Below are 16,823 nucleotides of genomic sequence, written 5' to 3' on the forward strand. Positions count from 1 at the left end.
TTCGCCCTACTTGCCTTCCCCAGCAACAGCTTCAAAACTTGCACTGCTGGAGGATTTTGAGACAAACCCTTGAACTTGGAGGGATGGCAAATCTATCTGACCTATAGAGCGACCTTGTGGCTACATCCAGCTTTCTCCCACCTGAAGTGCTTGGTGGCAAAACCAACAGTATCAGTGAGAGCTTGAAAATAATGTATCTGAATTTATGGGACTCTCGCTGGCCACAGCCTTAGTCTTTGCCCAGCTGAAGAATGTTATCTTTAATTTCAGATACTAAGTCAAAAGGTAAAAAACTGACTGGGATGACCACATTGGGGGATTCAACCTCCTCTCTTTAGCAGTCAGTCTGAAATCGTGCACTGGTCCCGTCAACCATGAACTGCTGTTTTACAATTGATCTGTATGATTTCTTGCCACTTTTTTCCTAAAAATCTAAGGGCCAGATTTAAGAGAAAATGACGGTGCGCATCACTGTGCCATATTTGGCAGCGTTGCGCACCGTCATTTTCAAAACGCAGGGATGCGCCTTATTAACTACAATACGGCTCACCCCTGTGTTCCCTCCTGCGATGGCGCTAAATATGCTGCCGGGCACTAACGCAGCAGCCCTTGCACCATAGTGCAAGGATTGCTGCGTTGAGGGGGAGATTGTTTTTGTGCAGGAAGGAACACCTTCCTGAACAAAAACAATCTTAAATGGCAATTTGCTCTTTCTCTGTGTGCTGCAGAATGCAGACAGAGCACAAAACTAGGAGAAATTAGAGCATTTCTCCTCGTTGCGCCATGCTAATCTCACCCATGGGGTGGCGTTAGATTTTGGTGCTGCCTCAGGTTTACAAAAACTCGTAAATCTGGGGCAGCATCAAAATGCAATGAGTGTTGCTGTGGCACGCCCACAGCAACTATTATTGCAGGCCTCTACCACGCAAAGTGCTGCGTGTGAAGGGGCCATATTTTCAAGGTGGAGTTAATGTCATTGAAAGTGTTTCTCCAGTGGCACTAGGGGCTGTTAAATATGCCCCTAAATTTATATCTCTGGTTCCCTTTCCAAAATTTCTAATGATTTTGTATGTTGTTTTGCTCATTGCATTTTTCTCTATTTTCCCACATTGGTTTGGATATTGAATTCTGTTGTTTTCTTGACTTTTTATTTGATGGTACTGCTGTGGCTTAACACAAACCTCTCTGCGTATTTCCTGCTGCTTGTCCCATAGCTACCAGCGGATGAACAGAAATTCTCTAAGAAATATTTTTGGGATACCCAGTTTGAGTTGGTAGGGTTCACTTTCGCCAGAATTAGAAACACAGGGGGTTATTACAACTTTGGAGGAGGTGGTAATCCGTCCCAAATGTGACGGATTTACCACCAGCCGTATTACAAGTTCCATAGGATATAATGGACTCGTAATACGGCTGGTGGTATATCCGTCACTTTACCGTCACTTTTGGGACGGATTACCACTTCCTCCAAAGTTGGAATAACCCCCACAATTTTTTACAGATATATGTTTGTACTATTCATACATTTAAGCATATGTATGGTAAAGTGCCAGTGCTCATTGATGACTTATTACATTGTTTTTTTCTGAATACTCAAATGTACAGTTGGATCTTTGGCACCTAGATGTGGTTGAATTCACACACGGGCAGCATTCCATTGTACTGTGTGACCTTTAAGCTGTTTTGCTATTTATGAAGTTGAGCGACATTCCTTAGCTAAGAATATCACTCTACAGTGCTAAAAGACATGTAATGATATATTTCATACACTTTGGCAGAACTTCCACTAGGATTAGAAAGTGTGCCAAAATGAAATGATCATAGTCGCATTCTTGCTGACTAGTAACACCGGTAAAACAATTCTGCTAAAAGTAATTGTTTGCACTTTCCTATTAATTGACACCTTTTTTTCCTTTCCTCTCTCTTTGTGAAACATTGTCCCTTGATGTAAATCAGTTGAGAACATTTTTAAATTGTGCATGAGGTAATTTTGAGTGTTTGGGCACCAGGTGCTTCTACATGCAAGATGCATTGCGACCTTAACCTCAAAGCTAACCAAATTTAAAAAAGCTTGAAAAAAACAATTAGTGAGCTTTACCTGTGAATTGTAAATTGAGTTTTAGTATGATCAAGGCACATACTCTATATTTACAACACGTTTTCCTTGGAAGTCAGTTTGCTGAATAGATATTGTAAAAAGTCTAAACATATCATGCTGTCCATAATATCTAACCATTGCTTTGAAAGCACCCCTTTCATATAGTAAAGTGGGGTGGTAGGTGACAGAGGTGGTATACACATCAATACTGTCAAAGAGCTCCAGTCACTATGTTGAATCAGGATACCCTGTTTCAGCAGTGAGACTGGAAGTAGTATTGGTGTCCAGAGGAATACATTCCCACTCTTTCAATTTCCGGAACATTTGCATTCCTAAAAACCCACCAGCTGGATTTCATAGACTCTCTAGCATAACATTTATAACGTTAAGGGGGCAGGAGAATTTCTCATCTGCTTTTATCATTTGTACGCCTATACACGGAAACAACACTCCTTCAAATTTTGTGAAATTAATCCATAGGAATCACTAATACCATTGCACAGGCTAAATCACCAGGCAAAACCCCAGTTAAAGGTACCCTGTGTGGAGTGTCATCAAGCTCATCACACCCATCATTCGTAGTGAGTGCTTTGCTCAAAGGCATAGGGTGGATTGGATTATATTCACTCTTAAAATTAAGATAAAAATCAAGGTGACTTACTTTTAGAGTCTGACCCCAATGCAATATAGCAGAATACAACTATTACTTTTGAACTACATTCTACACATTCAACAAAAACATGGTCTTTATTTAAGTTGCTGAATGTTAATTAATTTTTTGTATTTTATTAAATACTTATTGCACATTATGCATGCAGTTGCATGCATTTACTTGAGTTGTTTATTATTTTCATTGCAGAATACTTGCAATGCTTTCCATATTTTCAAATGGTTTTAGTTTGAGGGATACCAGGGATGATTATTATCATTGTTATTATTATTAATAATAATGTAATCTTCAAAGTTAATGTTGTCACACTATTTTATGTCAGGGTCGATGCATTTGCAGAGCACACATTCTGCCATCGGCATGATTTCATAGCACTATCAGATGTCAGAGTGACTTTCAGCATGTTTCTGAGGCTTCCATCATGGACATGTCTGATGCAGCATGTAATGTTGTGTTATCACTTTGGGCCCAGTTCACAATGACGTGTTCTTACTTTACTATTAATTTGCAAGAGTAAGCTAGCAGCAAGTCAAGATTCCTCCTGGACTATTGTTAGAATTCAGGAGTAAGCCAGAAGTACTACAAGAACAAGTCTCATCTTTCCCATAGCAAATGTAAGTTTGTGAATGGGGTCCATTTTGTCCTGGACCATTTCTTTGATAGGTCACTTTGTCATAAAGATTCAGCTGCTGGCAAATTATATTGGTACCTTTCCATTGGCTATGCATATATTAGGTCAGAAGACAAGTCTGCAGCCTGGCTGTTGGATATTTGTGTATTATTAATTTGTGGCATATAATGGTTGCAACTTCTGTTTCGGACACAGTGATATCTAACTATATGGCAGATCTGTGCTTTGCTGGATATAGGCACAATGTTCGTGTGTATTGCTGACTGCTTTGCTTTAAGTGTGTATTTTGTGAGCAGATCGTTTTTCCTTTAGTATTGTATAGTACTGTTGGGGTTATAGCTGATATCCGGCCTTTGTCATATCAGGACAGTGTGGGATGGATGTGAAATGTCTGCATGTTCCATTGGAATTGTAGTGCCCTGTGTGAACTTTGCATCCAAAACAAGATATTGTGACCTAGATTTACAGAGAGGTCACCCAACACAGGGCAAGAAGTAAAGTTGCAGCACTGAGCGGCGTGAATGGGAGAGAGCAGAACACAACCACAACTACTGAGATGTGATGCTCTTCTGCTCTCTCCCTGTGCATGCACACTTTTGGCAGCCATCCATCAATGCAGATACCCATTCGCCATAGAGAAAGGAGGCCTGTGTCATTAGAAGTATAGGTTTTGTGCTGGAGCAGAAACCTTCCAGTATGAATACTATGCTTTAGGGCATTTCCCAGTTTGTATGTGCATTGTACAACACAACACACATGCAAAGTAGGAAAAATGTGGAGACATTATGCCTGATTTAAGAGGGAACTGTTCTTTGTAGATAGGGATTGGTCTCAAAACCCATGGATGGGCCAATGGGAATGGCAATTCATCACCCATAGAACGCCCCATTTAATGCAAAGTAAAGCAAGGCAGAGGACTGTGCAGCATTAAGTTACTTTTGCTTACAATCAAACGCTAATCAGAATTTGAGTTGGGTTGTAATTCCCATCTCAACATTGTGCATCAGGTTTGCCTTACATTAGTAACACAAACCAGATGCAAAATGTTTGAAAATCTGGGCCTATTCAGCTTTGCTGATACTTCTGACGTTTAGCACAGAAAGAAGAAAAGTTAATTCTCTATTGGGGTGATTTGTTAAAATGACCTTCTTTTCTAACAGGTATGATAATTTACACAAAACTACCTGTGCTGAGAGGTGGGCCGGAAGGTACAGAGAGTGGTGGGGAGGGTGGCAGAAGACTAGGGAGATATTTGCTATTTTCATACAATGCACAGCAGTAAGAAATGTTGCTGCACTGTGTTGCGTGAAAAGGAGAGAGTAGAAATGTTCCATATTTACAAACACATGGAGCATTTCTGTTCTCTCCGTGCGCTGGCAATCTGTGTGCTTCCCGCACCAATGCAGACAGCATTGCACCATAGTGCAAGCATGCCTGCATTACAGGCAGCATTGTTTTAGTGCAAGAGTTGAGCATTCCTGCACTAAAACAATCCTTAGAGGCTTTTTCTTCTGCAGCACATGTGGAAAGGGGAAACAATTAGGAGAAATTAAGATATTTCTCCTCGTTTTATCTCACTGGGGAAATAGCATTTTGATGCATTTCCAGGATTACTAGCTTTAGTAAATCTGTGAATGTCTCAAAAGCCATTGGTGGATGCATGGGAACGCTCATGCTCCACCCATAGAAAACCTCCTAAGTTCAAATGCAATGTAATGCAGTGCAAGCATAAAGGCAATTCATAACGATGTGGGTAGCAATTTCTGCAGAGGGCAAATGCAGAAGGAGGTGGCTGGCAAGATGCCATGCATATTTGTTTTTGTATTTGGACAGGGAGTCAAAGGAATTGGAGAGAGGTGGTGTGGGTGGGTGGCAGAATACCAGGTTTTTAAAAAAATTTAGTTAGGGTGAGCAGTATTAAAGTGCATGGTGGGGGTGAATGGCAGGAGATAATGTATATTTTTGTTAATATTTGGGAGGGTGTGTGGTGGGGAAAGCTGTGGGTGGTATGCGAGCCTGGCAGGTCACCAAGTATTGTTTTTAAAGTTTCTGCAGCGGTGGCAAGGAAAGACCAGGGGATAGCAGAGATGTGCGTTAGGACACCAAAGGGGTTATATGCATGAGGCCTGCGTTCCCGGAATGTCACTTTTTTAGAAGCTGCAGTGGCACAGGCCTCTCAGTCATATATATGAGGCGACGCAAAGACACCCTGCGTGGTTTTGCATGTCCTCATAGATATTGAGTAAGGCAACGCAACGCAAAGCAATTCAATGCCTTGCTCTGCATCAAGGAGGCATTTAATGGGAATTACAGTGGGTTTTCCCAGGCAACACCCATGGATTTTGACACTGCCACAGATTTACAAAATCACGTAAACTTGGGGCACCGCCAAAACCTTATGCCTCCCCAGAGCAGGCGTAACGAATGAGAAATGTTTTCAATTCTCCTTGTGTTTTCCTCTTTCCATGTGTGCTGCTTCCTGCAACACACATAGAACAAGGAAACCACCTGCATGGATTGTTTCTGTGCAGAAAAACGTCCCTTCTGCAAAAAAGCAATCCTGTCAACAATTCAGACACCGGGTACCTGCGTTGGCGCTAGGCACAAAATTGTGCACCGGTACTGGCTGAAAGGACAGAAACGCACTGTATCTCGCAAATTTGGTGCATTCTGGGCCCTTCAATTTGGAATAGGGCAGCACAGCAAAAAGACGCCAAATCTTTGTAAATGAGGCCCTGGCTTTGTTATGGGGCAGGGATGGTAGCAGGTGTAGCCATTTTATATTTGGCTCTCTATAGCTCGTCTACTCCTGAACAGCTGATAACAGCTGTGGGAGTTAAAAAGTGGGAGTCATATAAAACATAAAATGAAATAAAGATCACTGTGATAGGTTCCGAGTGTTAAGTGTGACATTGTGAAATATTAAAATTGATATGTTTTGTTGTTAGGGTTTCTTAAATTGACCTGAATGAGCATGTTACCACAATAAAAATACCTTAAAGAAATGAATGCATTAAAAGCTTTAACCAACACCTCAGTATTATGGCTAAATATCAACAATATAGAATTCGTGTGAATGTATACATATCTTTCTTTTGAAAATTCGGACTTTATTTTTCAAACCAAAGCATTTCTGGTATATACACAAGCTGATCGTGAATTACGGGAGTTACTAGGCACATAGATAATCATACTAACTATTGTTCAGTGAAACCTGCAAAATATACGTCTCTTGGGTATTATATCTTTCACGTCTAACTTGACCTTACACGCATCCCCTCAATTACTGCTACTGTTTCAAAAGGGTATTTTCTTTTTATTCGCTTTAAAGCGTTTCACATAAATGGAGCGAGGCTCAAACGATTTTAAGAATACCTCCCAACCAAAAGCCAGTGCACTAATTTTCAGAAGCAGAGACGCCAGAGGGACATTCCACACATAAGAAAACAGGTAAAGGTTACGCAAATACAGTTTAGGTTAAATTTCAAAAACTGGATCAGCAACTATGAACAGCTCTGCTTTGCTGGAGGTTATCTGTGACTAGGTGAGGAGATTACCTGGGCTCTAGCCTCCATTAAGGCAGCTGTTTACAAGAATGCTGCAATATAAGTATAAGGCAAAATTTACTAACACAAATTTGCTAGCACAAAAGTGATGAAAATGGGACGCAAAGTTTTTTGTAGGGATTTAGGGCCATATGTACGAACACATTTTCCCATTGACACAGAATGGGAAAAACCCTTTGGTACATCTGGCCCTTAGGCCCTTATTTATACTTTTTTTGCATAATTTTTTTATGCAAAAGCGGCTTAAACTTACAAAATATTACAGCTGCTGCAATTAAATGTGAGAGTGCAGAATACTGTGGCAGTGTAACCCTAAAGTCATCTCGGGCCTCTTTAATCCATTTACAGCCTATCCCTGCCCCTTCAGCTCATCTTTCAGCTTTCTGCTTTCTCCTTTTGTGAACCTTTTTCGTCCTTCTCTTCCTCTGTCTTTCCCATATGTGTCTTTTGCTCACAGTAGTTGCCTGATGCAGAAAAATAAGTGCTGGTGCCCCCCCACCTGCAACAACGGCTCAAATTAAGCACTAGTTATATGTTTCAGAGCTTTTGAAAGCTCTTGGTAGTGGTGGCGTAACAAAGGCCCAAACCACCCCCACAGTGCAGGGGGGCTCTGAGCTCTAGGGGGACCCCTGAGCCCAGTAGTCTGGTCTGAGAGCTCCTGCAAGAGTCCAGAGGGGGGGCCCCCTCCATGTACTGTGCAGGGGCCCCCTCAAGTTTCATTACACCACTGCTTAGTGGGCCAGACACCTTTCACAGGACAAGTGGCCACTGGACTAGTCATCTGAGGACAGACAGACGTACACACTAAGGGGCATATTTATACTCTGTGCCGAATTTGCGTAAAAAATGTTAACGCAAATTAGGTGCAAACCTTACACCATATTTGTACTATGACGCCTGAGACCGCGAACGTCAAAATTCCTCTGTGTGCGTCATTTTCTGGATGTGGGAAACCGCCTTGCTTTAATGACATGCAAGGTAGGTGTTCCCGACAAAAAAATGACTTTTAGGTCTGTGCGCTTTATTTATACTCCTGCGTCATTTTGACGCACAGGAGGGGGCGGGCCTTAAATAATGGCACACAGCCTGATGTACACTGTTTTTAACGCCTGGGTGACGGCAGGCGTTAAGGGACCTGTAGGCTAATTTCCATGGTCACTGACAATGGAAGCAGTCCACAGGTGCCCTTCCCTGCCCCCAGAGACACCCCCGCCACCCCCACTCGCCCCGGAGGACACCCATGGTGGGGGACCCATCCCAGGTAAGTACAGGTAAGTTGAGGTAAGCATATATATATATATTTTTAAGTGGCATAGGGGAGCCTCACTGGGGCTCCCCTACATGCCACTGTGCCCAATGGCCATGCCCTGGGGACAGAAGTCCCCTGGGCATGGCCATTGGGCAGGGGGGCATGACTCCTGTCTTTGCTAAGGCAGGAGTAATTTTAATGGGGGTTGTGCGTCAAAATATGGCACAAGTCCGGTTAGTCATGATTTTTTACTCTAACCTGACTTGCACCATTTTTTGACGCACAACCAACCATTTTTTTCTACACCGGCGCTGCCTGGATTAGAGTCAATCCATAAATAAGGCGCCTGCCTGGCGTGTTGGAATGGCGCTATATTTTTTTATGCAAACCACCGCCGGCGCTGGTTTGTGTCAAAAAGTATAAATATGGGCCTAAATACTGCTGTGCCTAACTGCAAAAGCTCATCCGAGCTACTATGCTACAAGAAAGCACAGCACTGCAACATGGATACAGAGTTCAGCTGCTGATTGAGTACACAAGCTTTTTAGATTTCCTTTTTTTCTAGAAAGTGCCCTTACGGACAGATGCTCGACTCCCCCGCTTTCAATTTGGTAACAGAAAGGCACCAATAAATTGTTTCGGGAACACCCACACACAACTTAGTTCATGCTAAAAAAAAATGTTGTGTACGCACATCTACTTACTCATTGAATCACTTAGTAGGTACCTCTTCCTGTGACCATCTGTCATCCCTGTCCTCTATCCAATATAGAAGACTGTGAAAAACACCCTTGAAAGTACCCTTTCTCTACCAGGTTGAGGTTATGATTCTTAAGGGTGGCAGTACTCTTGCTCACTCTGCATACCATCAGTAGCCCAGTTATCCATAAATGGAGGCATACTTTTACTACTAAGAGTAATTTATCTTAAATTATGAGGACATTATGCAACATCAGTGGAAAAGAAGCATGTGACTAGGCAGCAGTGTTGTGTTTCTTTTCACTTGATGCTAGCTGAGACGATCTGCTGTTGTGTCTAGAAGTCCTACCGGCAGACCTGTGATAACAGGAGCTGCCAGTACCTCAAGGGCAGCCACATGGTTAATCTTATAGAGACCTTTCAGCCACAAAACACAAGGAAAACAGCCTTTCCAAGAACATCAAGCACAAGGTCTGTGAAAAAGAAAATCATCTGCATCACGAAGCACTAGAGGGCATGTCAAAGTTATGTTAATCATAATGTATGTTGATCAAGATGCTCTACCACTCACCCTGCCTAACTCTTTGGGAGCCAGGATCACTTCCCTCGAACAGGCGTGTGTATCCCTTTGGCTAGAAATAGTCACCTCAGTCCAGAATAGTTTTAACCATCATCTTAGGACTTACATTTATATTATCATTAGATGTGTGTTGGCTCCATAAACAGGGTGCTCCCATTTTTCCCCAGTAAATGCTAATCACTCAACTGAGTGTTCTTGTATACAATGGAACCTCTGTTGTGGACAATTACATCTGATATCACTAGTTACTGATGCCTTATATAACTCTCTTGAGTGCCAGCCTTGAGGTACTAATTCTACCACGCCACCTGGCACTACGAACATTCTAAGCACTAGTATATTGTTCATATTGGCCCGATGAAATTTAACTGACCTCCTCCTTTGATAAACGCCAGAGACTGCTTCCCATAACAGTGTATAATCAATAGCTAAAGATGATGTACCCTTTCCATTTTGCACAGTGGAAGCACCTTTTTTTATAGATTCAAGTTTCTGTGTGGTTTTAGATTTTGGCAGTCCTGGCCCAGGTCCACTGTGCTATCTTTCTTGAATTATAAACTGAAAGATAACCCAAGATAAATGGTAGGCATTACCTTTCACACATTTTTGCATCTCTATGACTTATTACTCCCAGAGTAGTCAAGGAGCACTGATCTATGAAAGACTACACCGTTTGTGATCAGTTTGCTTAGTGTGACTGCTGATTTTTGGCCCTGATCACTACCATATTTGTAAGTGATAGAAACCTTTCTGGAGCTTTCTCCTAGCACCAGAATGTCCTGGAACCCTCTGTTTTCATAATTTTCAATGTAACTGCCCTACAGTGACTTCGTGGATGTAAAGACGGGTACCTTGGTTTAGAAGCAATAGTTTACAGACACGTTGAGAATCGTGGTTGAACCCTCAGAGTTCTTATCAGCAAAGGTTCCACCACTGGAGGCTCTTCCGGCTGCACTAATCAATTCTGCCATAGTCGTCCACTTGCTATTTGTCTCCTTCAACACCCCATCGTATTCAGTAGAATTAAAAAAAAAAATGTTCGACTAACACTTTTTTGTGTATTCTCTTCAGCAAGCGCGGTCTTTGCTCTTTCTCACACGAAGCATTAAGTTTGTATCGTAGCATTATAGAAATGGCAAGATCACTCTCGGAAGAGAGAACATGTAAACTTACCTCTTCTTTTTCGTAATAATGAGTACATCATTAAAAAGGAATAAATAGAACTGCTGTCTAGAAGTGCGTTTCGAGAAAATTCCAGTGTCTTCTACGTATGCGGTCAACTCTCCCCTCTTTAGCAGCCAGCGAGAAGAAGATACCAATGGGAATGGCTAAAAATAAAGCATAATATCTATAATCTCATGAAGATATTCACATGAAATTAATTAACTAACCAGATATCATCGGGGTACGAAAGGAGACAAGGAACGCTACAAACGGAAAATGAGGCATGACATAACACAAGCCCTTAAAGTAAAGGAACACGGGACAACTACACCAACACAGGTAGAGAAGCAAACAAATACGCACAAATGCACATCATCCTAGAAATCGTTAGGAAGCATTAAGTACTGTAACTACTACATACATTTATTATCTAGCTCCTATGTGTTTACGATACAATATCTACACTTAAAGGGACAATATTTTTTAGAAGGATAATTAGAAAATAATTTTTCAGACAATATTTCTGCATACATTTTGACATACAATTGTGAAACAACAACATTAACCTTCTAAAGTACAACGTTTGTGAGTCTAATTAATATGTTTAAAAAGCATTTTTATTTCAAAGAATAGCAGCACTCAGTTTTGAAAGTAATCTTATATTGTAATGAATTGTTTGAGGCATTGACTCACATTCATAGTTTCTGTAAACGTGATAATCTATGTTCTAATTATACTATTGAGCGTGTCATTATCCTGAGATCTCTGTTTTTTTCAGAGCTAGCAATCTGAGGCCCAGATTTAAGAGGGCCTAGCGCCATCTAACGACACATTAATGTCATTTTTCTACGCTAATGTGGCATTAGATGGCCAAAAACGGCATGCATATACTTACAAAGTTTTGCAATGCTTGCATTGAGCCACTTTGTGATCCCCTGCTCCACATTTAGCATGCACCTGGCATTATGTATACCAGGGGGGCGTTCCGGCGTTATTGGGGCTGAAAAAATGGCGCAAAGAAATTTAAGAGATTTCTTTGAGTCATTTTTCTGGCATTTTTAATGCCTGCTCAGAGCAGGTGTTAAAAGGAGGCTCCCATTGGTTTGAATGGGCCTCTGGGTGCTTTGCTGGATCAGCATGAACATTTTTTATGCTAATCCTGCAAAGCGCTGAACTAGCGTAAACAAATATGATGCTAGTTCCCTAATTACCGCCATTTTGCGCTGTACAATAAATATGGCACTCATGGTGGCGTTAGGGGGGCACTAAGGGGGGGCACTATGGGCAGCACCACTTTCATAAATCTGCCCCATGTATGTACTGATGTAAGGAAATATTTATCCAAGATTGTTTGTTGCTTAAAAAACATTATTTTCACCTCGCTGTTGTGTTATTTCCCAATTATGAGGGAAGTACACGAAGTTCATCTGCAAAAGCATAAAGATCCTTCCTGTAACTAATTTCCTGAATACACTTAAATCCACTGTAGTAACTTCTCTGCACAGGATCAAGACACCATCACATATACTTGTTAAAAAGAAGCATTGGCAAAGCCACCAGGTCTAGGTTTAATACGCTAACACATGAAAGCACAGGTATGGACAAGTATGCATTTGTGCATGCTTGTGTTTGCATGACATAGAGCCACACCTGTTTGTATTACTAATGCATGATCATTTTCTTTCCACCCTGTCTGCCGTGAGAATTCACTGCACTACCTAGTGAACACTGTCAAGTGTAGTGCCTTCAGTTAGTTTTGCTTAAAGCATTACGAGTAAAACAGCTAACACCTCCATGAGGGAGCCACATATATAGAGCTCGTTGTACCACCAGTACTCCAACTCTACACTGTGCCTTTTTACACCATTAACTATGACTGTCCCTTCATTAAAATGCCATAATCTTGTATGTAGCGCACCACAGAAACCAAAATAAATAAAGGAACAAAGAGATATGTGACTTAAAAAATAGTGTTATTGTTGTGGGGAACTCCCATACTGGTCCTACGGAACAACAAGCATCGGCAATGCCAATAGTTCTGGCTGAAGAATGAAAGTCATTCTTGGGTTTAGGATCTTAATAAGTCATCATATATGCACATTGTCACTCATCTTTGCTCTCATTCATCCATCTATCCATTGACTCATTCTTGCATCCACCTACTGACAGAATGACAATAAAACACACACAAACTCAACAACATATGCAGGCGTTCCTGTTTGTTAGTTTCTATTGTGAATTCTGAAGGTTTTTTCAGTCTTTTCTAATGAGTTCAAAAATTATAAATATCGGTGTTTATCAAGGTTTATCCTTGTTTTGCTCAATACATAAACCTAGGGATGGTGTGTTTCCAGTAGTTATAAAGAATTTGCTTTGATTTCCTTCCCTTATTCATTCCAGTTGCCACTTATTACTACATTACTTACTGCCCCTAACTTCCATCTTTGAACCCTTTTATTGAGTTTGCTCTTTCCAGTAACTTTTTATAATTTCTCTCAACTGCCTGCCCAATTTCCCAGTTCTCAATTTTTTTTCGCCATTACATCAAATTTAACCCCGTTAAGATTTGATTGTTAAAGATAAAAGAATAATGGTGGGCATTTAGTAAACCTTTCTGCTGCTCTGTCCTTCAACAAACGTCAATGATTTGCCGAAGGAAGAGTTTCTACTTAGGATTTTCAAAAAATACACACACACACTCATTGCATGCGCAGTTTACAATGGGAATGAAGTTTATTTTACAGTGCTGGTCTATGGAAGTTTGTATTTTTTCTTAGGACCTCTACGCATTGATTTTTACCAAGCATGTGGCTAGATCTTTTTTTATTCTTCAATGCAGCACAGGGACTGTGTTCTTGCCTGGCATTGGTTATGGTTGCACAGCACACTTTGTCTTTGTGTTTTGTGCAGTGTGCACTGCTTTTCTGTATTTTAGATCTTGGGATACATAAAGAGTGCAACTCAATATGTTTTCATCAAATGCTGCAATAGTGTTTTGTATAGGTAACGTTGTCAAGTGCAAATGCTGTTTTAGCACCATATGTTTAAAGTGTCTTTTGATATGGAGACAATAGGAATTAAAGTTGAACCTTATGATCCTGGGGCAGAATCTATGTCACTGTGCAGGCTCAGAATGGATCCATGCACCGCTTTTCGTGGAACTGTACCATCTGAAGCACATAGTAGGATACTACTAGTTGTACTGTCTACACTAACTCATACATTTTCTTGGATAATATATGCAGCGAAAGCAGCACAATTTTACCAGAACCAGTTCATGGACCTCTTTGCATGGTACATGGACACTGAACACTTTCATGATAGGGCTCTGATCCTTCTGTATGTAGGGATACAGGTATATTGGCACACGCTGTTATTAAATGCACAATGCAAATCTAAGGGTTGTTCGGTGTAATGTTTTATGGGATGACATTGATTGCAGAGGCATCTATATGAACAGCATTCTCTGTAGCCTAAATCCTGTATCCTTAGTTCTAAGAAAAGCTGTCATGATCTCAGTGAAGGAGGATGGAATAAAGAAGGCAGTCCTAGCCCTAGACAGAAACACTGCTTAGTGTTCTACTGCCAACCTGCTGGCCACTACCCAGCAACATGTAGTGAGCAGTGAGGTGAAGCCATATGATTTTAGCCACGCTCCCAAAATAGTAGTGGAAGTAGGTCTTAAGGCTCCAGGGACCTTACAGATGTCCACAAGGGCAGATTAACTTAGCTCAACAGTAGTTTAGCATGCCCCAAGTCGATCACAGTGGCAGCATTCCTCACACAAAAGTGAAGGCAGTGACTGCATTCATACTGGTTGACACCAGAGGTCCCAATAATCCACTGTTTTGTGATATTTACTGAAACATAGGTTTTCCTTTTGGTGGTGTTTTATCAGTTATAATCAGTTGTAACTGAAATATATGCAAGATAACTTATTGGGTATCTGCTTGCAATAACAAAACTAAACATATGGTAATGGTGAATACATAAAAATAAAGGTCCTGCCACCTGACTTTAATGCAGGTGGATGTTAAGTTTGCTGCGTCTGTGACATTCCATCAGTGGCATAGCCTGACGGAGTAATGGCCATTGGAGAAATGGCTACATATTTCCCATTTTGTTACTGCCTGTCAACAGGAAACCTCAGTGGTGAGGGAGGTAATAATGCTTCCCTCTACAAGGGAGATCCATTTTTGCTATTTTCTTTTTGAAAACAAAAAAAGAAAACAGTTTGTTGCAGGGCTGTGTCAGCATGACGCAGCCCTGCACCAAACAGCAAAATGCATTGGCAGGAACCGCCATGATGGTGGTTCCTGTCAACGCATTAGAAACGAATGCATGCTTGGCGTCCCCCTTGGTGGAACAATGAGCCCTCTGGCCATTTATAAATCGGGTCCTTAGTTTTATAAGTGCCAATCCCCCAAAACGTACACTTCTAAAGCCACTCATGGCCACACTGGAGGCACTTAGAGATGCACATGGTGTCAGGAATAGGCCAACAACAGGGTCCAATTAAGGTCCAGCTGCAACTTCCAGAAAAAGGCCTCTTGGAGCTTATTGTATTCCTATAGCTTGAACAGGAGATCAGTCTTATGAACCTTGGAGTCCACTTTTTTGCCTGGGTATAAAAGGGAGCAGGTCAAGTCCTTCAGGGTTCGTCTCAGGTCACAGACAGGTCCGGTCCTCTCGTGATCTTCTGCAGGTTCAGGTAATGTTCTTAAATGGGTGCCTACAGTTGCCAACTTTATGCCTTGCACTAGATAGCGGGTGGGAAGGGCAACTGGGCATGTCTCAATCAATGGGGTAAAAGTTCCTGGGGCCAATCCTACCCACCTTAGGTATGCTAAAGATGGTAAACATCTATGCCACACTAAACGTGGACTCTGAGGGCTGGAGGTGTGGGGAGTGTGTACTTTGGTAATACTAGTGTCCACCCACATCTAACTCTAAATCCAGTTTAAGGCAGCTACTATTCCCGCAATAAAGCAAGCGACTGAAGTCTGGGAGGAAGAAGCAGAGTCCTTCAGCAACCAGACAGTGGATCCATAAGAATAGTCTTAACATCCTGTTCTCTCCCCTTTCAAGCTTGTCCCAAACGTTAAGTGTAAACACAGAAACAAAAATCCGATAGGACAAAATCAGACCGCTTCTGCATTTAGACAATTAATCCACAATAATTATTTTGGCATCTTGTTCTCTTCCCTTTTAAGTGTGCCTCGAGCATTATATATGAATCCAGAAGCTGGCATGGAGGGCTTGACACTGTAGTGTCAAAACGGATGCACACAGGCCCCACAGGGCATATTCTTCGGGATTTAAAGGAGTCATCTCTGCCCAGCCAGATCAGACTTTTGTTTAGTCCTCAAAGGCAATTCACTCCCATTCAGAGCTAATTGCTGGCTAGGAGAAGCTGGAGAGCCAATGCAAATTTGAAACCAGTACTTTAGGCAGGGAAAAGGTAATTTTCTAAAAGGTACTTCCCCTAATATATTTGTAAAAATGTGACTTCACCAGTGAAATGGATTTTTTGTAACTTTTAAAATAGTTGTTTAATTTGTTTTGTAGCTTGTCCCATTCCGAAGATACAGCAATAGTATTCTGATATTTAGTCTGGTTTTCTATATAGGAAACTAGGCCTGTCACAGTGAAAATAGCTTTAGGGTGTTAGTCACTTTAAATATATTAACATTACATTTATACACACACCCGGCCTTGTGAGTTACAAGTCGTACTTAGGGGTGACATCAATATTTAAAAGGGAGCTTTTTACCTGTCAATAGTGTTTATTGTGACATGTTAACTTGCAGTTTATACACTGGTACAGACAGCCTACAACAATAACCCTGAACCTATTTTGCACTGCTACTGTGGGTGACACAGTAGGTGCTGCAGTCCACTCGTGGCATTTAACTTCCAGGCCCTGGATGCACTTTGTACCATATACTAGTACTTATAGTATAGTCAATTAGAATTATGCCAATACAACCATGTTTAAAAAGGGAGCACAGGAACTTTACTACTGGCTAGCAGGGATAAAGTACACAGTGTTCTAAAGCCAGTAAAATCTAGGGTCCAGGAAAAGGTGAACAATCAGAGGTGACCATGAAGAAAAGGAGTATTTCCTACAAAAGGTACCCTGTGTGATTACATGTAACAAAATATC

At 41.3% G+C, this 16,823-nt stretch overlaps 1 protein-coding gene across 1 annotated transcript in view; it reads right to left on the reverse strand.

Annotated features, from left to right (window-relative positions):
* Positions 1-16,823, reverse strand: part of ARHGEF26 (Rho guanine nucleotide exchange factor 26) — a 380,358-nt gene that overhangs the window by 98,990 nt on the left and 264,545 nt on the right. Inside the window, exon 11 of the mRNA XM_069213320.1 lies at positions 10,667-10,821. Within this exon, the coding sequence (XP_069069421.1) occupies positions 10,667-10,821 (155 nt within the window). The remainder of the gene's footprint in view (positions 1-10,666; positions 10,822-16,823) is intronic.

The sequence above is a fragment of the Pleurodeles waltl genome, chromosome 11 (genome assembly GCF_031143425.1).
Source record: "Pleurodeles waltl isolate 20211129_DDA chromosome 11, aPleWal1.hap1.20221129, whole genome shotgun sequence".
In the NCBI taxonomy this organism is placed as follows: Eukaryota; Metazoa; Chordata; class Amphibia; order Caudata; family Salamandridae; genus Pleurodeles; species Pleurodeles waltl.